Source organism: Palaemon carinicauda, chromosome 25, assembly GCF_036898095.1.
Source record: "Palaemon carinicauda isolate YSFRI2023 chromosome 25, ASM3689809v2, whole genome shotgun sequence".
NCBI lineage: Eukaryota > Metazoa > Arthropoda > Malacostraca > Decapoda > Palaemonidae > Palaemon > Palaemon carinicauda.
In genome coordinates, this window is record NC_090749.1 from 102,008,821 (window position 1) to 102,032,581 (window position 23,761).

Genomic DNA, 23,761 nt, shown 5'->3' on the forward strand with positions numbered 1-23,761 from the left:
CCTGGGGCCAGCCAACCATAGATCTCTTCGCAACCTCGATGACCAAGAGGCTCCCAATATTTTGCTCACCAATCCCGGACCCAGCAGCAGTTCATATAGATGCCTTTCTACTTGATTGGTCACATCTAGATCTATATGCATTCCCTCCGTTCAAGATTGTCAACAAGGTACTGCAGAAGTTCGCCTCTCACGAAGGGACAAGGTTGACGCTAGTTGCTTCCCTCTGGCCCGCGAGAGAATGGCTCACCGAGGTACTTCGATGGCTAGTAGACGTTCCCAGAACACTTCCCCTAAGGGTGGACCTTCTACGTCAGCCACGCGTAAAGAAGGTACACCAAGGCCTCCACGCTCTTCGTCTGACTGCCTTCAGACTATCGAAAGACTCTCGAGAGCTAGAGGCTTTTTGAATGAGGCAACCAGAGCGATTGCTAGAGCAAGGAGAACATCCACCCTTAGAGTCTACCAATCGAAGTGGGAAATCTTCCGAAACTGGTGCAAGTCAGTATCCGTATCCTCGACCAGTACCTCTGTAACTCAAATAGCTGACTTTCTCTTATATCTGAGGAAAGAACGATCTCTTTCAGCTCCCACTATCAAGGGTTACAGAAGCATGTTGACATCAGTCTTCCGTCACAGAGGCTTAGATCTTTCCAACAATAAAGATCTACAGGACCTCCTTAAGTCTTTTGAGACCACGAAGGAGCGTCGTTTGGTTACACCTGGTTGGAATTTAGACGTGGTACTAAGATTCCTTATGTCAGACAGGTTCGAACCGCTACAATCAGCCTCCCTGAAAGATCTCACCTTTAAGACTCTTTTCCTGATATGCTTAGCCACAGCTAAAAGAGTCAGTGAGATTCATGCCTTCTGCAAGAACATCGGATTCTCATCCGAAACGGCTACATGTTCTACAACTTGGTTTTCTAGCCAAACATGAGCTGCCTTCTCGGCCTTGACCAATATCGTTCGATATTCCAAACTTATCGTATGGTTGGAAATGAACTAGAAAGAGTCTTATGTCCTGTAAGAGCTCTTAAGTTCTATTTAAAAACCTTTACGAGGCCCGTCTGAAGCTTTATGGTGTTCAGTTAAGAACCCATCTTTGCCTATGTCAAAGAATGCTTTATCCTATTTTATCAGACTGTTAATATGAGAAGCTCATTCCCATCTGAATGAGGAAGACCAAGCTTTGCTGAAGGTAAGGACACACGAAGTTAGACCTGTCGCAACTTCCGTGACCTTTAAACAAAATAGATCTCGGCAAAGTATATTCGACGCAACCTATTGGAAAAGCAAATCAGTGTTCGCGTCTTTTTATCTTAAGAATGTCCAGTCTCTTTACGAGAACTGCTACACTCTGGGACCATTCGTAGCAACGAGTGCAGTAGTGGGTGAGGGCTCAACCACTACAATTCCCTAATTCCATAACCTTTTTTAATCTTTCTCTTGAAATGTTTTATTATTGTTTTTGGGTTGTCCGGAAGGCTAAGAAGCCTTTCGCATCCTACTTGATTTGGCGGGTGGTCAGTCATTTCTTGAGAAGCGCCTAGATTAGAGGTTTTGATGAGGTCCTTTAGTATGGGTTGCAACCCTTCATACTTCAGCTCCTAGGAGTCGCTCAGCATCCTAAGAGGATCGCGAGGCTCAGTAAGGAAGACGTACTTAAAAAGGCAGAGTAATTGTTCAAGTCGACTTCCTTACCAGGTACTTATTAATTTTATGTTTGTTATTTTGAATAACTGCTAAAATGAAATACAAAATACTTAGCTCTTAATGTTAACATATTATGCTGGTCTCTACCCACCCCCCTGGGTGTGAATCAGCTATATGATCACTGGCTAAGTTTAATATTGAAAAATGTTATTTTCATTAGTAAAATAAATTTTTGAATATACTTACCCGGTGATCATAAATTAAAGGACCCTCCCTTCCTCCCCAATAGAGACCCAGTGGGCAGAGGAGAAAATTGGTTCTGTGTTGACATGGAGTACTTGAGTACCTGCTCGACAGATGGCGCTGTTGATGTACACCCCCACCTGTATAGCGATCGCTGGCGTATTTTGTCCTTAGGGTTTTCTGTCGGGCAGCAGAGCTGACAGCTATATGATCACCGGGTAAGTATATTCAAAAATTTATTTTACTAATGAAAATAACATTTTTTTGCAAGGACGTACCAGTAAGTCCATGGAGTTAAAGGGATGAGTTTTGTGAAACGTACCAGTGCGTCCATTGGGGGTAAAAGGGTTAACGATGAATGAGCAATATGCTGTGTGAAATGTTGAATGCTTTTGAACGAACATGATGAAATGATTGTGGAGTTCCTGTAGAGAGTAGGGTTCCCCTGCTGTATGGTACCAGAAAAGCAGCCCGTAAAGTAAGTAATATACTCCCCACAAAATACTTGAAGCATAGTAGATGATGTGGCTTGAACGAAAAAATATGGTCTTTCGGAAACATCGCTGCCTGGTGAAATGTCGCACTGCTGTTTCAATCCCACTTAAGTTCGATAGTTTCTTTTAGTGTCTGGAACCTCACCTTCCTTGTGAGCAAAGGATAGCGGCTTTAGGGGAGCCCATGGGTCTACCTGCTGGTCCTAGCTTAGGCAGAGAGGGGGCACTGATATGTATACATGGTCAGTCTCTAGGGCATTGTCAGTCCCTTGCCTTTGCCATTCATTAGCAGCCTTCAAATCTTTAAATATTATCTTGACTCAACTTTCTCTCTACTGTGCGATCGGATTTATACATACTGTACCATTAATCAAATATGTATTCTTGTTCATAAATTTGATACATGTAATCGTGGTGTCAAATCAGAAACTGCCTCTTATTTTACCCTCAATTATTGTTATGATGTATGAGTATTCATTCTCTTTGGGGCATAAACATTACAGAGAGATGGTTCACAAATGAAATCTCTTCAGGTTCAATAGCGAAGGAAATTTTCTAAACAAAAAAAAAGATTTATCAATCTTTTGCTTTTAAAGTTATTTATCAAATAATTTACCATAAATCTTAAATAATCTTGTGTTTTTCATTTCAGATCTTTATGTATTGAGACATGTTAGAAAAGGAAATTCTCAAGCAACTCCAGAAGGGAACAATGTTGCAGAACTATACGAGAGGCCTTTCGGCCTTTGGCTCATCCCGGGTCTCGGCTGTCGGTACGGGGAAGATCGGAATTGTAACACACGCTAGTAATAGATACTGTAATGTCTGTGTAAGACACTCAGGACCTTTGACCTACAAATACCCCGTTTTATCAGTCGGAAATGGAGCCCTCTTGCAGACACAAACGTCCATCGATGACGTGTACCAATCGCGTTCGTACCACAGTCTTCTGCATAGCAAAAATTCGAGGCGAAGCTGCGAGAAATATCTTCTGACAAACTCTTCCACCATCGGTGCCACAAATATGGTTTATAAGAGATCTCTCTCCGCATCTTGGCTGGATAATCTTGCCATTGCGCAGTCCTCTTGGTTCCAGTCGTTAGCGCAGTCCCAGTTTGTCGAGGGGCTGATGGGCGGCTTGCAGGTCATCCACGACTCCCTACACATTCCTTGGTGGTCGTCCATCATCGTCTCCACCGTTATTCTCAGGGGTCTCGTGACTTTCCCGCTTTCCGTTTACCAGGTGAGCTCCTCTTAATGTCACAGTACCTGTGTCCAGATTTGTTTAGTAGGTTTGTTACGAATTTGAAGAATATACAATAGTATTCGTAGATGTTTCTTCATTCTTAGATTATTTTGACTGAAATATAAAAGTTTTTTCATGTTTAAAACTTCAACTCATTCTTTTTTCTATTACAATACTAATGTACAGAATTACTTTTTTATACCTTTGCTTCATTCAAAATCTGCAAATTATTCATCATATTAAACGATAGATCTTTTATATACGATAATACCTTTTGCAGATATACATATTATCCAAGATGGAAAACCTGAAAGGAGAATTAGACGGTCTAGTTAAAGAGCTTGCGAGAGAAACAGGCATCGCTACCAAGAAGTTTGGGTGGACCAAAACACACGCGAGATATATGTTCAACAGATCCGTGAGTTTCTATATTTTTAAGCTTTAAAACCACATGAAGGTAGTTGTTTATTAGGATAAGAAAAGTATATGTTCTTATATGAATACAAACTTGTCCTTTGATAGGAGAATGTCAGTGAAGCGGGAGCTGGGCTGTTAAAATTTATAACGAGGTGTCTGTAGTTACTGGCAGGTGGTGGAGAAGCCCAGCCCCTTAGCATCACACTGAGTAGCTGCCGAGCAGTGCAGAAGTATTCTTGGTGTTACCATAATATGCTATTTTTCCCTGCTAATTATTTTCTCTTAGAGTGAGTGTGTGTGTAACTGACTATGGAGAAGCCACGTGTAGGCATGGGGTTCTGCCCTGGGTACTTGCGTGCCGTAGGAGTAAGAGTAACGTTGATCCCCATACTTTGTGCCCCTCTTGCAAGGGACATGACTGCACACAGTCATCCCTTTGTAATGAGTATAGGAAATGTCTGTCTTTGCTATGGTTAAAGTACGGCAAGAGGTGGAAGTAGTCTAAGCAAGATTTTTTCGCCTTCGGGGTCCTCCTCGATATCAAAGAAATTCACTAGCTCTCCCTTCTCACAGTCGGGTACTCGAACCTCTCATCTTCTCTGCCTCCCTCCTCTAGTTGTATTACGAAGTAGGATATCGACTCCGACCTTCCTTTAAAGCAAGCTCGTGTCAGGAGGTCTTATCTACCTTCCCAGAGAAGCGGGTAATTCTTCTCCTCATTGTGAGCTTGACTGTGTAATTCCTGACGATGTAGCTGCAAAGGACAATGCCATAAGGATGCTGTGGCCTTCCTTAGACTTTGAAGGCATCCCATCCACGGAGAAAAACTGCAGCAAGCCCTCTTCACTTCTAGTACTACCAAGCCTAGCGAAATACATATTGTGGTGAAGAATTTATATTTTGTTTTGTATTTTGATTATTTCACAAGCAGAATAACATTTTGTAGCATATATCAAGTGCTATACTGTAAGATGAGAGTAATCCTGATCATAGCGTACGTTTGGGGATAATATAACAATAGGATATGGTAACCCCTTCGCATTTCCCCTGAGATGCCTTTGAGGTCCCCACAGAGGACCGCAGCTCCAATTTGAGAACCGCTGCGTCTAGATCTAGTTACCTAGAGAACTACGCTTTTTGCCCAAAGGGGGCAATCTTCTGCAATTGGTGTCATAGAAGGAGCACTTCTATGGTCAGCTTCTATGCCACTAAGCAAAGTTTCTTGTCTACCTTTGCTAAGAGAAGCTCCTCTCAGTCTCACCTGTGAAGGGCTATCGCTCAACCTTGAGCCATCTTTAGACTGAAGGGCTAGGACCTTTTTTCATCATGGGAATTGTCAGTTCTTATGAGGAGCTTCAAGCAATCCTGTCCTCCAAGAGAACTCGCCAAGAGATATTCACCCGAGTTCCCAAGTCTCTAAAGAGGGCTCCGTACAAACTTTTGCTCAAGTAGCAGACTTGGATCTGACTATTAAATGTTTTTTCTTGCCCTTGCCTTAATGAAGCAAGGGATGAACAAACTTCATGGCATTTCACATCCTCCCTTAGCCATATTAAAGGATGGAGAAGGCTCTTTTTTCATACCTTCATCCCTGAGTATTGTCGCTAAAACTCAGAACCCAGCTATTGACGACTTTCAGTTTTGAGCCCACCATCTCCTTGCTTAGGGGTGTGACCAATGATCAGAGTGGTTGCTGCTTTGTATTGTATTGTGAGGGCACTAAGACGTTAGTCAAAGTGAACTTAAGCCCTTCAAGATGGAACTACAAAATCTGTTAATCAGCTCAATCAGGTGTAAAAAGATCTCTTAAGAATATCATCTACTTTTGACTTTGGAAGACGACAGGTGAGCATGTCTCAAAGGAACCTACGCACACACTCACAGAGTTAGGGTGGTTAATGCAATACTAGCCTTCATGGAAAACCTGTCTATTGGGCCAGCCTTGAAATCAGGTGTTTGTAAATGTCAGACAACCTTCACTGTCCACTACATGCAGGAATGTACTCAAAAGTCTGTGGGACCTGTTGTAGCTGCTCAGCATTTTGTGTAGCGTACCTGGCTCCTTTATAGAAACAAGGGACGTTTTGTCTATGGTAGCTGTCGCGATGTTAGTCTAAGATGAGAGGTAAGACTGTATGGTCCTTTTTTCTCTTTAATTTTCCCTTTCTTAAGGTGCAGTGACCGCTCCGTTATCTCGCTGTATCGAACTTTGATGCAGGTAAGCTACTATACCCAGCAACTATTCTATTTGGATTAAAATAGGAGTTCACCCCCATCCTAATTGAAAATAGGAAGTTGAACAGAAATATAAACCAATCCCTTTCAGATGTGCAAAACATTTTCAGATGTTATATCCCAATAGGGATTTAGGTTCCTCTGTGACCTGAGGATCTTTTCTCAGGTCTTAAGAGTTGGTTGGAGTCGACACACTTTAGCTCCAAGTGTCCTGACATCCCTGGGATTTTAAACCAGCCAGTTTAGTCATGGGAACTTCCTCACTCCAAAGTCTCCTATTTTTATTCGTGGAGGAACAAATCACATATTCTTTAAGGTATTGCAATCCGTATTATTCATAATTATACAACCTTGAGTCGTTCGAGTCACACTTCCTGTCTCTTGAACCCTGTAATTCCCAGGTGAAGGTCAAAATGAGACCTGCTCAAGTGTGATGGTTTCTAGTGTGTCTTGTATTCCCTTTCCCGGCAAAACAGACTGGTGGGAATTTCAGTCAACACCCGACACAAAAAACAATTCGGCCGCAGGTGTTATCAAGGACCAATAGACGGCACCTCGACAAATCCCTCTTTATGGATTTGATTTGATTTCCATTTCCAATGCTAAGACACAAGTTATCGGTCCTGAATTGTACATTTTATTGCCTTTGCATTCTCGCAAGTATTTCCATTAGCCTCTGGTAAGAACGTATCAAACTGACCTCCCTTTTAGCCTTTGCAAATGGCGGGCATCTAGCATCAGGGGGTCTCCTTTTCCCAGCACTTCAATACCCGTATACAGAAAGTCCTTATCATACAAACTTGATAAGTTCCAAGTTGTTGCAAGTCAAATTTGTTAAATTTTACCCTCATGTAGATCTTATCCGACTCCATGCCTATAATTTCCAGCTCCATAAGCCAACAAATTGTCCTGTATCATATGAAGTAAATATCAGGTTATTGCAAATATTGTTTTGCTTACTGTATCAAATGATATAATATTGTTTTTTTTACAGTATTTCTTTATCCTATTACAGTTTACAAATTTTGATACATCTGAAGTTTATGATTTCATTTGGATTTGTGTCTACAAATGTTTTTAAGTCAAATAGTTTGATAACCCTCTTACCCCAAAGCTATTTGGAACTTTCCAACCCTTAACCCCCAGGGTTTTTTTTTTTCCAAGCACATTTTGCAATATATATTTTTTAAATTGCTCTAACAGCCTTAATTTTCATCATAAAGAGGTCAGGTTGGTCTCATTCTTTTGGAAAATGCCTGAAGTTTCTCATGAAGTTATAAAAAATATGCAAAAAAAAAATGTAAATAGCCGTTTTTTTTTTGCAAGGACGTACCGGTACGTCCATGGGGGTAAAGGGATGTGTATTGTGAAACGTACCGGTACGTCCTTTGGGGGATAAAAGGGTTAAGTTGAGAACCTTTTACATTCTATATCAGAGTTCTTAGTTCCTTTTTACTGTTTCAACGTCTCTTTAATCCCTTTACCAAAATGCTATGTCCTTCCTTTAAGGATACTGTAAATTGATCATTAAAATCAATTCAAGTTTGCCTCTACTTGCTCTTCCATTTATCAGATACTCTTAGTTTACCAAGTATAACATTACTATTATTATTATTATTATTATTATTATTATTATTATTATTATTATTATTATTATTATTATTACTTGCTAAGCTACAATCCTAGTTGGAAAAGCAGTATGCTATAAGCCCAGGGGCTCCAACAGGGAAAATAGTCCAGTGATGAAAGGAAACAAGGAAAAATATAATTTTTAAGAAGAGTAACATTAAAATAGATATCTCCTATACAAACTATAAAAACTGTAACAAAACAAGAGGAAGAGAAACGAGACAGAACAGTGTGCCCGAGTGTACCCTCAAGCAAGAGAACTCTAACCCAAGAAAGTGGAAGACCATGGTACGGAGGCTATGGCACTACCCTAGTTTAGAGAACAATGGTTTTTTGGAGTATCCTTTTCCTAGAAGAGCTGCTTACCATAGCTAAAGTGTCTTGGACTCTTAATTTTTGTTTATTATACAATGTACTTATATATAAGTTTTTATTGAATGTTATATCTCTTTAATATTTATAATCTATGTGTATCCTGAAAGTGCTAATGGATTTCCAAGGTTTTCATTTACATCTGTGCCACTTGTAAGTGTTAAGTGCTGAGGAGGAGTATGCATAGTGTATAGTCAATGTTTGAACACCATAGTTAAATCATTTAATACAGTAGGACTTATTCTACGTTTGAATATTTTCTACTTGTAATGACGGACGTATTTTGCATCCAGTTAAAGTCAGTTTTTTCTTTTCTGTATTAATTTATGGGTATGAAAATTTCACAAAATATTTATTTATAAATCAATATTATGGAAATTCATGAAGCTATAAGATAGAATACTTTTTATAAGCCTATCACATAGTTATTGTGTTTGGATGAGTTTGGTAAGTGAAAAAAAAAAAGTAGGTGCTGATGTTGCTGTAGGTCTTAACCCTTTTACCCCCAAAGGACGTACTGTAAAGTTTCACAAAACTCATCCCTTTACCCCCGTGGACGTACCGGTACGTCCTTGCAAAAAACTGCTGTTTAATTTTTTTTTTTTTTTTTGCATATTTTTGATCATTTTTTTGAGAAACTTCAGGCATTTTCCAAGAGAATGAGACCAACCTGACCTCTCTATGATGAAAATTAAGGCTGTTAGAGCAATTTAAAAAATATATACTGCAAAATGTGCTTGAAAAAAAATAACCCCTGGGGGTTAAGGGTTGGAAATTTCCAAATAGCCTGGGGGGTAAAAGGGTTAATAGTACTTTGTCGACCGTTTCAGGTAAAAAAGCTGCGTAAAGATCTGATCGTCAGAGAAAACTGCCATCCGTTCAAAGCGAGCTTGGTGCTCTGGTTCCAGATCCCCCTGTGGATTGGGATGTCCATATCTTTGAGGAACATGGCGTCTATGATGCCTCACCAGGATGCCGGTATGTAAAAGTGTGTTTTTTAATTTTCTAATTATAATTTATGAAGTGTTGATTATAGTCATTTGTATTTGACCTATTTAGATAACAGGAAACCATTTAGGCATTCTATTATTGGGAGAAAAGCTATAAAAGGATTTTGACGAAGGAAAAATCTATTTCTGGGCGAGGAACCGGTGTCGCTCCGTGAAATGCTCCTTAAAGCACCATTTCAAAGGTATAAATACTGCTTAATATACCAGAGAAAAAAGTTGCATGGAATGCCAGGAATATATCCAGCTCGCTCACCTCTAAAAGGGTGTCGGTATTAAAACTGGGGCGAGTGATACCACTACCAGAGATCCATTTCCAGTTAGACTTCTCCCTCCTCAAAATCCCCCGTTACTACGAGGTGTCGTTCACTACAGATACTGCCCTCCCCAACCACCACCACTACCTAACCTTCTCCCATCATTCCTTGTTATCACCCGTGAACGTTCGGACGTGTCACGGGCCGAGAGAGGGTTGTGAACTCAAAGGCAGGATGCAAGCAACTGAGTTGTATTGTTAAAGAACACTCTCCTTTATATACAAAACCTCAAGGCAACAGGAAAATTCATGTTCGAGAAATGACAATATTACATAGGTGACACATAGACATGTTTGTTCTGGTTCTTTTTAGTGCGAGGGAAGAGCGCAGATACAAGCATTATACAAAATAATTATGTACAATTGTGTGACACACGGTTGGTAGACGTGTTTTTTCGTAGCTCTCTGTTATTTTGTGTTTTTGAAGATGTCAAACGTTTTGGAGATCCATGCTCCCAAATTGAGTATTATATTTGTCTGTTTGGGATTTCTAGGACCTATTTAGATAACGGGAAACCATTTAGGAATTCTATTATTAGGAGGAAAGCTGTACCAGTGGTAGAAAATTAAATGGCAGAGAAAATGTGAAAGAGTACAATCCGACCACACACATTAGTACTGCACACTTAACCCTTTTACCCCTAAGGTAAGTTTTAATTTCGAGCACATTTTGCTATATATTTTTTTAAATTGCCGTAACAGCCTTAAGTTTCATCATAGAGAGGTCAGGTTGGTCTCATTCTTTTGGAAAATGCCTGAAGTTCCTCAAAAAATTATAAAAGATATGCAAAAAAAAAAAAATGTAAATAGCAGTTTTTTGCAAGGACATACCGGTACGTCCATGGGGGTAAAGGGATGAGTTTTGTGAAACGTACCAGTACGTCCTTTGGGGGTAAATGGGTTAACATGAAGCATGCATTGATACTTCAATTTTATTTTTTTATGCTTTATAAGTTAAGGGCCAAATACAGTTTCATATATTTGTAGATCTTAATAATGCTTTCATCAAAATATCAACATTTATAATTAGTTGAAAATTATGAAAGCAAAGGTTATCAGACTCGTTGAGAAAGTAATAAGGTCTTCTGTACAGACAGGAGATATTTTTCAAAGAATTCTAGTCCTTAATCATGGTAGTGGAGCTACATAGGATTGAGGAATGAGAGACTGGTGAAGGCTAGAGAGAAGAATGAAAAAGCTAAAAGAGGACTGTGAATCAGGAATAGCATGTAGAAATGGAAAAATTTATAAAGGTGTATCACAAAAGAATGGAGGCGGATTATGTTACGGTGACTGGGAAGAGGAAATTAAAGAATGTAGGATTCTCAATTATGAAGACCACATGAAAAGAACAATGGAGTTTAGAGGATGAATTATGAATTTTAGACAGGTTTATGGAGAGGAGTAGATACGGAATAACAGTTTCATTAAAGGAAGGGAAAGGGGTTTGTCATGATCTAGGCTTGTGATGTGAATGTAAGGCTGAGGAATATATATAATTTAGGTTAGGTTAAAAGCCTAAATACTAGAAACCAACTTTCCTTATTCAATCACTTTTTTTTTTTTTTAAATACAAAATGACCATATAGTTTAAACTCTAAAAGGCTATTTAGAAGGGACATCAGTTAAAAGGCATAAAATTATTTTGGGAAAATTAGTCAATGTTTTTCAGTCCTTGAAAACTACGTGTAGCCATCCTTTGAAAACTTCATATATTGTTTTTATCTCAACCCTTTTACCCCCAGACTATTTGGAACTTTCCAACCCTTAACCCCCAGGGTCTTTTTTTTTTTTTCTCGAGCACAATTTGCAATATTTATTTTTTAAATTGCTCTAACAGCCTTAATTTTTGTCATAAAGAGGTCAGGTTGGTCTCATTCTTTTGGAAAATGCCTGAAGTTTCTCATAAAATTTTCAAAAATATGCAAAAAAAAATGTAAATAGCAGTTTTTTGCATGGTACCAGCGAGTCCATGGGGGTAAAGGGACGAGTTTTGTGAAACGTACCAGTACTTCTATTGGGAGTAAAAGGGTTATAAGTTAAAGTACTGTATGTTGTATTGTTAGAAGAATTTAATAAATATTGCACGTCAGTGAAACTTGAGGGAAACAGTGAATACATATATATGTCAATTTAGCAACATTAACCAATTCTATTATTTTCAATATTAAACTTACCCGATAATCATGTAGCTGTCAACTCCGTTGCCCGACAGAATTCTACGGGAGGGATACGCCAGCTATCACTATACTAGAAGGGGGTGTACTCACAAGCGCCACCTGTGGCCAGGTACTACAGTACTTGTTGTTGTCGCCACCTCACTTTTTCCTCTGTCGTGCTTCCGGCTAGACGTTCTTGGATACGCTTATGATTTTGGAGTATTGTTCACGGTTTGGTGAAGTATTTCTCTAAATTTGCAGCTATTCGCTATACTGGAAACTTCTATGTTAGCTTAGCTAGCGTTTGGAATTAATTTAATTTTTATGGTGACGAAGAGATTATGAACTCTCTTTCACCTTTAAATGGCCGACCCTTCCCTTAGACGGAAGTGTTGGTGTCTAAGAGAGTATAGACTCTCTTTCTTAGTTTTGTTATAGATTTATTTTATATCTCTCCGCCTTTTATAGGCCTCTTCGATTAACTTACTTTTATTATAAACTTATTAAAATTAATTTTTATATTTGTTTATATTCGACCTTTCCTAATAGTAGGCGGTCTTTTCTTGGTACCGAAGTTAATTAACATTGAGCCCGTCATTTCGGTTTTACCTGTTAACATATTATGCTATTTTAATGTCTTTGAAAGAATTTCTTTGATAGTCTCGTACTGTTTTCAAAGTTGAACTAACGTTTTGTTTTGTCTCTGCAGTTGTTGACGTTCAGAACGTTCAACTTGCGCTCTATCGTTACGATAGAGAAAGAATTTTCACGGTGTCACGTTGCAGTAAGAGTAACCGTGTCTAGCGTTTTGTTCATTCTTTCTTAACTTAATGGTTTTAATTCTAATAAAGGAACTTTTCATTTTGGGAAATATTTCAGTTTTTTCCTTTAACAATATGTTTTAACGATATATATGATTGGGCTCTTCTCTCAGGTTCTAAGTCAAGAGAGAGAGAGAGAGAGAGAGAGAGATAGAGACGGAGGGAGAAAGAGGAGGATAAACGTTTCATTCAAGCGAGTAACGTTATCGTTTTTGCTCTTCTCCCTAGTCTCTTTAGGGGAAGAAGGTAAACGTTTCTAGAGTGATCTAGTGTTTAGTCTCTTTCCAGCCACTGAATTATTTATCTTTCATTAGATTTTTCTGTTACATTGTAATTCTGTTTTCGCAATTACTAACTTTTGAGAAAGGATAGAATTGCGTGTTTCAGGTACAAACCACTTAAAGTTTCGAGTCAGTGAAATAAGTGCCAACAGAAAATCAAAGTGATAAGTGATTAGCGCAAAGTGTGTCAGTGTTGTGCGTGAGGGTACTTCTGTGCGTGTCAGTCGTCCTCCCAGTCCGGGACCTCTTGCAAGCTCCCAAGCCCAGGGGAGAAGCAATGTCGAAGGGCAAAAGGGTTCGGCAGGCCTTGATCGGCGCACAGAAGTATCCTCGGTGGTTGCGGGCGTGTCTTACAGAGACCGTCACTCCCACCCGCAGACGATTGAGCCCTTATTTTGCTCGTCTGCAGAAGAAATTTAGGGGAGAAAACGCTGGTCTCAGGTCTCAAGACCTCTTAAACGTAAAGTCCAGACCTATGCCAGACGTACGAAGTTAGAGTTCAACAACCCGGATGCAATCATTGGGTTAGCTCTGACTCGCCGCAGTCATCAGTTGAATGCACTCCGCCTAAGAGGAGTAAGGTTCTGCCGCAACAGATCTCTGCTGTTAAGGCTTTACCTCAGCAGACCTTAGTGTCTGCCGACCCCAAGTTGACTCTTCTGCAGTCGATGCAGTCACAACTTTCGGTCTTGATGCGTGAGTGTCGGGCTGAGAAGGTTGCGCCTCCGCCTGCGCTCGCTCCGCCTGCGCTCGCTCCGCCTGACCGCAGTACCGCCTGCCAGGCGTACGATGTTGAGCCACGTTATGAGTTTACTGATCCCAGTGGTGTGCAGCTCCCTCCGCCTTCCTTAAGGCAACCTCAGCAATGGGAACAGGAGGCTTATACCTCTCTTCCTCCGCTTCCACTTGCTGTTCCACCAGTGAGGCAACACTCGCTTGAGGTACAACAACCTCTCCCATCCATGAGTCAGTCTCCTCAGCTCTCGCTGCAGCGAGCTCAACCCTCCTCAAGGCAAGCACCTCAACACCTTAGCCTTGCGCCTCAGGAGCCTCAACTTGCGAGACATTTACTGCGTTCTGCGCAGCCACTACCTCATCGCTCTCAGCTCACACCGCAGGAACCTCAACTCGTTCCTCAGGAACTTGCTACTGCGCATCCGCCAACCACTCAGCAAGCGCAACCCTTGAGTTCAGCCACTCATGCCAGGAGTCAGCCTCCTCCACCCATGCGCCTACCTTCTGCTACTTCTTTTGATCAGCCTTGGCAGACTGAGCCTCAGGTGTTCCCTCAACAGAGTCTTGAAGAGGAAACCACAACTATTGTTGTTCCAGCTCGTTCTGACTCTGCTGTTCAGCATACCTTACCTCCATTTTCAAACATTAGGATAATGGAGGTTATTTGTATTACTTATTTAAAAATATATTTGTATTCCTTGCAATATATTTTTAACAAATCGCAAAATATGGCAAAAATCATGAGTTATGAATGTAAGGTAATATTATGTTGATATTAAACCCCTTGCAAGCATGCATGTAGTAATGCAGTGTTGCCAACAGGGCGAGTTTCCCTTTCCGGAGGTGAAGTAGATTATAGTACATTTAGTGTAGCTTAATTCTACGATTATCATGCCGGCTATCAAATTCATCAACAAAACAGTCTAAATCAATTCCCTCGGCACGTGCACTTTCAATGGACGGTAATGCGATATTACTCACTCTAGCACTGGTCATGGAATTTCTGAGAAATGTTACACGCCATGCAACACGCTCTGCTTACCTTACAGCATGTTCTACATACAGCATGCTCTGCATACAGCATGCTCTGCTTACAGCATGCTCTGCATACAACAGGCTCTGCATACCTTACCGCATGCTTCTCAGTCACACATCTTTGGTTGTTGCCAACTCACTAGACTGTCAAGCAGTTTCTTAACGTTGCCTTCTAGTCTGCTGCGTTTGCACAGTGTAACCCTCACTGAGAGAACTTAGCTTTTCTCGGATATGGTCCCTGTAAATGAGAAAGTGCTTTTCTCCCTCCTTCTGATATTCCCTTGAGGACTCTGTCATTTGGAGAGGAGCCTTTAGCTGCGTAGCCTCCTATGGACTTTTATTTAAGCATAACATGCTTCCAGGGAAGGTAATGGTCCCACTTCAGTCGCTAATCCCGTCTGTTACCACACCTGCTCCCATAGTCCTTGAGCTGTGTTGCAAGACATGCAGTCCAAACTTAGTCCTTGTTAGAGGATTTTTTGTTTACGGAGTCAGTGTGTCACTGGGAAGACGTTCAACAACCAGCAGGAGTGACTTGTTGTGACGCAGTACGGCAACCTTAGCAACCCGATAAGGAGTTGTCTGTACGACCCAGACGGTCTAGACAGCTTCGGGTTGTCACTGTACTTCCTCGCTTCCCCATGGTTGACAGTTCACAGACTGTGCAGCAGTACCATGATCTTGTGTCCGGCTCCGTCAGACGACTGGCTTTTAAGAGCTCCCACAAGTCGTCGCTGTCTGGAGATTCTCAAATGGACTATGGATCTGACCAAGGAACTGGGCCTCCTGGTCAATTTTGAGGAGTCTCAGCTCGTCCCATCCCAGACCATTGTCTCCCTGGGTATGGATCTTCAGAGTCGAGCTTTTCGGGCTTTTCCGTCGGCCCCAAGGATCTTCCAAGCCCTAGAATGCATCCAGAGCATGCTGAGAAGGAACCGATGCTCAGTCAGGTAGTGGATGAGTCTAACAGGGACACTTTCATCGCTGGCCCTGTTCATCGTGTTAGGGAGACTCCACCTCCCCCCCCTTCAGTATCATCTAGCTGCTCACTGGATAAAGGACATGACGCTAGAGACGGTCTCAGTTCCTGTTTCCGAAGAGAGAAGGTCTTCTCTCGCGTGGTGTAAGAACAGCTTTCTTCTCAAGGAAGTCTACCTTTGGCTGTTCAGAAACCCGACCGCCGTCTCCTCTCGGACGCATCAGACACGGGCTGGGGTGCGACTTTGGACGGATATGAATGCTCGGGAACATGGAATCAGGAGCAAAGGACACTTCACATCAATTGCAAGGAGTTGTTGGCGGTTATTCTGGCTTTGATAAACTTCAAGTCCCTCCAGCTTAACAAAGTGGTGGAGGTGGACTCTGACAACACCACAGCCCTGGCTTACTTCTTCAAGCAGGGAGGGACTCTTTCGTGGAAGTTGTTCTAGATCGCAAGGGACCTCCTCATCTGGTCTAAAGATCGAAAGCTCACGCTGGTAACGAGGTTCATTCAGGGCGGTATGAATGTCATGGCAGATCACCTCTGCCGCAAGGGTCAGATCATCCCCACAGAGTGGACCCTTCACAAGAATGTTTGCAGCAGACTTTGGGCCCTGTGGGGTCAGCCAACCATAGATCTGTTCGCTACCTCGATAACCTAGAGACTCCTGTTGTATTGTTCTCCGATTCCAGACCCAGCAGCAGTTCACGTGGATGCTTTTCTGCTGGATTGGTTCCATCTCGACCTGTATGCATTCCCGCCGTTCAAGATTGTCAACAGGGTACTTCAGAAGTTCTCCTCTCCCAAGGGACACGGCTGACGTTGGTTGGCTCCGCTCTGGCCCGCGAGAGAATGGTTCTTAGAGGTACTGCAATGGCTGGTCAACATTCCCAGGACTCTTCCTCTAGGAGTGAACCTTCTACGTCTACCTCACGTAAAGAAGGTACACCCAATCCTCCACGCTCTTCGTCTGACTGCCTTCAGACTTTCGAAAGACTCTCAAGAGCTAGGGACTTTTCGAAGGAGGCAGCCAGAGCGATTGCCAAAGCAAGGAGAACATCCACTCTCGGAATCTATCAGTCTCAAGGGGAAGTCTTCCGTAGCTGGTACAAGACCAATGCAGTTTCCTCAACCAGTACCACTGTAACCCAGATTGCTGACTTCCTGTTATATCTAAGGAAAGTAAGATCCCTTTCAGCTCCTACGATCAAGGGTTACAGAAGTATGTTGGCAGCGGTTTTCCGCCACAGAGGCTTGGATCTTTCCACCAACAAAGATCTACAGGACCTCCCTAGGTCTTTTGAGACCTCAAAGGAACGTCGGTTGTCCACTCCAGGCTGGAATCTAGACGTGGTCCTAAGGTTCCTTATGTCATCAAGATTTGAACCTCTCCAATCAGCCTCTTTTTAGGACCTCACGTTAAAAACTCTTTTCCTCGTGTGCTTGACAACAGCTAAAAGAGTAAGTGAGATCCACGCCTTCAGCAGGATCATTGTTTTCACATCTGAAACGGCTACATGTTCCTTGCAGCTCGGTTTTTGCTAAACGAGCTTCCTTCACGTCCTTGGTCTAAGTCGTTCGAGATCCCAAGCCTGTCCAACTTGGTGGGGAATGAACTGGAGAGAGTACTTTGCCCAGTTAGAGCTCTTAGGTACTTTCTAAAAAGGTCTTAACCTTTACGAGGACTATCAGAAGCCTTATAGTGTGCTATCAAGAAACCTTCTTTTCCAAGTTCTAAGAACTCAGTTTCTTACTATTCAGGCTTTGATTAGAGAAACACATTCTCATCTGAAGGAAGAAGACCTTGCTTTGCTGAAGGTAAGGACACATGAAGTGGGAGCTGTGGCTACTTCTGTGGCCTTCAAACAGAGCCATTCTCTGCAGAGTGTTATGGATGCAACCTATTGGAGAAGCAAGTCAGTGTTCGCATCATTCTATCTCAAAGATGTCCAGTCTCTTTACGAGTACTGCTACACCCTGGGACCATTCGTAGCAACGAATGCAGTAGTAGGCGAGGGCTCAGCCACTACATTCCCATAATCCCATAACCTTTTAACCTTTCTCTTGAATACTTTTTATGGGTTGTACGGTCGGCTAAGAAGCCTTCCACATCCTTGTTGATTTGGCGGGTGGTCAATTCTTTCTTGAGAAGCGCCGAGGTTAAAGGTTGTGATGAGGTCCTTTAGTATGGGTTGCAGCCCTTGATACTTTAGCACCTTTGAGTTGATTCAGCCTTCCAAGAGGAACGCTGCGCTCAGTAAGGAAGACGATCTTATTAAAGGCAGAGTAACGGTTCAAGTCGACTTCCTTACCAGGTACTTATTATTTCATTGTTATTGTGGATAACTGATTATATGAAATACGGGATACTTAGCTATCCTTTAGTCTTGTACACTGGTTTTTCACCCACCCCCCTGGGTGTGAATCAGCTACATGATTATCGGGTAAGTTTAATATTGAAAAATGTTATTTTCATTAGTAAAATAAATTTTTGAATATACTTACCCGATAATCATGATTTAATTGACCCACCCTTCCTCCCCATAGAGAACCAGTGGACCGAGGAAAAAGTGAGGTGGCGACAACAACAAGTACTGTAGTACCTGGCCACAGGTGGCGCTTGTGAGTACACCCCCTTCTAGTATAGTGATAGCTGGCGTATCCCTCCCGTAGAATTCTGTCGGGCAACGGAGTTGACAGCTACATGATTATCGGGTAAGTATACTGTATTCAAAAATTTATTTTACTAATGAAAATAACATTTTGCAGATATGGCATAAAATTCTATCTGTATTCTTCCTCTCTCTTGAATCTTGGTAGGCAAAGTATGAAGAGGCATATATATCTGGTATCAAGACCAGACCAATAAAATTAACCTTTCCTTCAAATGAAACAATTGCTTCTTCTTTTTTTTTAAACTATGTATTTATTTTCCTCGCAGCCGCTCAAATACTGTTCCTGCAGCTGAGTACCGGAGGCGTCTCGTGGATACCCAATCTAACAGAGGTAGACCACTCCTTAATCTTGCCTGTCGCTATGGGGATTACCAATCTCCTGATCACAGAGGTGAGATTTTGCGGATAGGTAAATCTGGATTTAATTTTTCATTTTGATTCCGATTTAATAGACCGAACTTCAGGTATTTTGGCTTATTGTTTCTTACATTATAATTTACTGAAGGTTTGATATTCTGATGATCATTGCAGTTGTATTATAGTGTTGCATTGTGAACTGAGTACTGTATTTAAAATAGAAGTCTTTCAAACATAGAATTGTTTATATTAAAGGTAAAGGTACATTTATGATCCGATGATATCTGGAAAAATTGGATACTGTGTTACCACAATCTCTTAATTTTATGAAAATGAATTTTCCTCTTATTTCAAAATTTTTTTAAAGAACAAAATTTTTTTTTTAAATGTAAAAAATTTTATAAAATTTAATATTTACCAACAAAAGCTACATAAACATAGAATTAGCATTTTTACTTGCTTTTTGCTGTTAAAATACCATACATTTAACATCAATGTATTTTACAATATCAACAAAGATTATAATTTAATTTGTGAAGGTAATGATTTTGAACTACTTACATTCAATATCTGTTTACAGGTCAATGCACTTAGCCGAGTATCGCAGTCAAGACTCCAGAGTATTTTAACCAACACTTTTCGCGTCATCAGCATTGTAATGATTCCCATAGCTTCAAACATGCCTGCGGTAAGACACTGCCTTGTTTTCGTGGCCCATATGCTAGGCTTGTAAATTTTAGTCAATTAAGAGAATTCCTAAATAATTTGTGTCGTTTATAATGTACAAACCATTGCCTTTAATGGCCATGTTCCATCAGGTTGGCCAGGGCACCAGCCACTCGTCGAGATACTACCGCTAGAGAGTTATGGGGTCCTTTGACTCTCCAGACAGTATAACATTGGATCCTTCTCTCTGGTTACGGTTCATTTTTATCTAATTGTTTTCAATATTTGGTAGCTATCACCTGGTAACCTCTCTTTTGAGAGTCCATGACAGCATGAAGAAACCAACAAACAGTTATAAGAACAAAATCTCTCTGGCATCTTTGGATAAAAGGCCGACAAAGTATATAACCCAGATCAGATCTCAGACGATACACTGATTATTGTCTGTCGTGTGTAGGGACCATTGTTGATTAATTCAGTTTATGACGCCTTTATATATACTGTACTCTCACAGCAGTGAAAGCCATCACCTTTTATTGCAGGCATGACTTCTGAGGGACATGTGATGGTGGGCCAATTTATACAAATAACTTCAGGTTTGTATTAGTTATGGAAAAATACAAATTATCTCCAAATTTGTCATTTGTTCCCATACTAACAAACCTTCCATTATATACGTGGATGACTCACTCCTAGGTGGGTGGAAGTCCTAGATCTGGCATGGACATTGACCCGGTTTTACCTAGTAGTACAGTGAACCCTCGCTACTTCGCGGTTCGACAATCGCGGATTCACCACTTCGCGGGGTTTTCCCATAACCCATATATATATACATATCGCGGATTTTCCGGAAAATTCGAAAATACCGCGAAATCTGAAGATAACCAAATACGATATTTTGTTACCTGTAATTCCATTAATACTGTAATTATAGTAATATCTGCTCTTACTGATTGTTCATTGCATTACATATGATATATAATTCAGCACAGAAAGAAATAAAACACGAAAAGAGAATGTGATCATACGATAATTCAGTACGTAGTAAAATTAAATCGAACATGAAACGCAAATCAGATGCAGTCATACCATATTAGAATGGTGTGTACTGTAATGGATGTGCTTCTTTTCCATGAATCTTTTGTATGTATACGTACGTAGTACAGTACTGCATCCAATAATATTCTTTGTTGCAAAAATCACATTTCGAATAAGTACTGTAAGCGTACGAGAGAGAGAGAGAGAGAGAGAGAGAGAGAGAGAGAGAGAGAGAGAGAGAGAGAGAGAGAGAGGCGTAAAATAGCGTACGTACGTAAATTTTTATTATTATTGTTATTATTATTATTATTGTTGTTGTTGTTAATAAAATTATTATTGTTATTATTATTAATCATTATTATTATTATTATTACTGTACAGTATTATTATCATTATTTATTATTATTACGGTATTGTACTTAATCTACGTACGTTCAGTGTGCGCGGGACATCTTCTATGAGTAACCAACGCACCATAGTACTGTATAAGACGGGTTGTGATTGGTTCAAGCGCTGATAGATGACGAATCAAAACTCAAGTTTTGTTATCTAGCCTGTGATTGGTGTTTTGCCCGCATCTTCTACCCGCAGCATCAAAGTTCTCGCGGGACTGCATCGTTCACTTTCTCTTTCCGCGTATTGCTGAGTAGACGTTCTTAAGTTTGTGAAGTTGAATCTGTGCTGTGTGCGACTGTTTTAAGTTGAACTTTTTGTTGAACTTTCTGTTACAATGGCTCCCAAGCGTTTTGCTTCTAGTAAGGCTGGTAGTGAGCCTAAACGCCACCGAAGAATGATGACGATAGCTGAGAAGGTTACGCTTCTCGACATGTTAAAAGATGGTAGAAGTTACGCGGCCGCCGGCCGCCATTTTGGCATCAACGAATCCACCGTTCGCTACATCAGGAAGGACGAGGCGAACATTAGAAAGACTGCTGCAATCACCTTTAGCAGATCAGCGAAGCGAGTCGTTACAACGCGTAATAAAACGATCGTACGCATGGAAGGTGCTTTAGCTGTGTGGATTGCCGACTGTCGGAAGAAGAACATAGCGTTGGATACGAACACCATCCGAACAAAGGCTTTGAGCTTGTATGAGAATTTTGCGGCAAAGGAACCTCATGACGACGATGGCGACCATGCTGAAGAAGATGATGATGTAGATGATCCTCAACCAGGGACCTCCACTGATTCCCAGCGTCAGAAACAACGTTTTTCCTCCAGCAAAGGATGGTTCGCGAAGTTTCAGAAACGCTTCGCCCTGAAAAGGGTTTCCCTGCATGGGGAGTCTGCTTCCGCTGACACTGCCGCTGCTGAAACTTACGTGAACCAGACTTTCAAGAACATTATCGCTGAAGGTGGATACAAGCCGGAACAAGTGTTTAATATGGATGAAACCGGCTTGTTTTGGAAGAGAATGCCGTCGCGAACTTTCCTGTTCAAAGAGGAAGCCAAAGCCTCTGGCTTTAAGGCATTCAAGGATCGCGTTACCCTCGTGATGTGTGGCAATGCTGCTGGATTTTTGTTAAAGCCGGGGCTTATTTATAAGTCGAAAAATCCTCGCGCTTTGAAAAACAAAAATAAGAATCTCCTTCCCGTGTACTGGATGCATAATCAAAAGGCATGGATTACGAAGATGCTGACCTCCAACTGGTTCCACCAGTGTTTCATCCCGCAAGTCCATGAATATCTCTTAGAGAAGGGCTTGCCATTCAAGATCCTTCTCCTTATGGATAACGCTGGTGGACACGCAACTGACCTGTCGCGTGAGGGCGTTCAGGTTGAGTTCCTGCCACCCAACACCACGTCATTAATTCAACCAATGGACCAGGGGGTTATCAGGGCGTTCAAGGCCCTCTACACGAAGAATACCTTGGCGGACCTCGTTGCGTGTGTGGATGCTGCCCAAGATGACGAGGATGAAGACTTCAACTTGAAGGCGTACTGGCGGCAGTACACCATAGCCACGTGCCTGCAGAATATTCAAAAGGCACTTCAAGAGATGAAACCTGCAACCGTAAATGCGAGCTGGAAGAAGCTGTGGCCCGATATTGTTTACGACGACAAGGGATTTACTCCGTCGGAAATCCAACACTCTGCAATACGGAAATCTGTGCAGTTGGCTGCCATAATTGGGGGTGACGGGTTTGGCGACATGACGACTGAAGACGTCGACGAGTTGTTGGACTGCCATTCCCAGCCCCTAACTGACGCAGACCTCGAAGACCTGACGAAATCGGCAAGTGAGGAAGAGAGTGAGGGTACCCAGGAAGAGACCCAAGAAAATGTAGAAGAAACGGGCTTAACATTAGAACGGCTCGCCAAGTTCTGCAACCATATGAAGGAGGCGAAAGAAATGTTGCAAGAGTGGGACGAGGATATGGTTCGCTCGATGCAATTCTGCAACAAGGTCGATGACATCACGACTCCCTACAGGATGCTCTTGGATCGAAAAAAGAAGCAGCGGCAACAACTTCCGATCACAATGTTTTTTCAGCCTCGCAAAAAAGAGCCAGTTCCTCCTGCTAGTACGCCTTCGGAAGAAATTGAAGAAGTTGAAGAGGTGTCCCAGGAAAAGACACCTCCGTCTGAAGAGACGTAAAATACTATCATTGACTGCACAGTAGAACACATCATCAGCTTCATCATCATCATTTCTACTGTGCAGCAAATTCATCGCCATCGTCATTCAAGTTTTTCTGGAACTTCTTTCGTGGTGAGTACAGTAACAATCTTTATTTTTTACTTTAACCTGTTTTATAGTTTAGTACTGTACGTACTGTATGCATTAAGTTAAAGGGAAGGTTTTAAAAGTCTACATGTTGTAACCTATCATATTTTTTTTGTTTAAAATTTACATTTACGTACGTAAAACAATCTCTCTCTCTCTCTCTCTCTCTCTCTCTCTCTCTCTCTCTCTCTCTCTCTCTCTCTCTCTCTCAAATTGTTTTCCTGCTTTGCTACGTACAAGTACTGTATAATTTATATTTGTAAGGTAACATATTTTGTAAATGCTTTGTACTGTAAATACTGTATGTACTGTATCATTATTTATCACTATCATCATGCGTGTTAAATGCCTTGTTTGTTCTGAGCGTGGTTGTTTACTGAGCGTACACGCCGTCGTTTCAGGCGGCGTCATAAAGAAAAAGATTTCATTTGGAAGTCCTAAGAAAAATACGTAAACTAAAACATTGGTAATAAAAAAATCAACATACAGTACTGTATAATCAATATAATCGATGCAAAAACTAACCATACGTACATATATGTGTACACTAAATGAGTTTGTTTCTTCATTATGATCAGAGATGAACGTAAACAAAACATTGGTTGCCATTTTTTATCGTGCTTTTTAGGTGTTTAGGAAACACATGATATAAAATCGCCTTTAATATTTGTG

General features: G+C 41.2%; 1 protein-coding gene across 1 annotated transcript in view; it reads left to right on the plus strand.

The window, feature by feature from the left end:
• LOC137618753 (cytochrome c oxidase assembly protein COX18, mitochondrial) overlaps nt 1–23,761 on the plus strand; it is a 45,135-nt gene that overhangs the window by 13,779 nt on the left and 7,595 nt on the right. The window contains exons 2-6 of the mRNA XM_068348934.1: nt 3,043–3,633; nt 3,917–4,054; nt 9,120–9,267; nt 18,567–18,691; nt 19,238–19,345. Coding sequence (XP_068205035.1) covers nt 3,061–3,633; nt 3,917–4,054; nt 9,120–9,267; nt 18,567–18,691; nt 19,238–19,345 — 1,092 coding nt within the window. The 5' untranslated portion in view covers nt 3,043–3,060. The remainder of the gene's footprint in view (nt 1–3,042; nt 3,634–3,916; nt 4,055–9,119; nt 9,268–18,566; nt 18,692–19,237; nt 19,346–23,761) is intronic.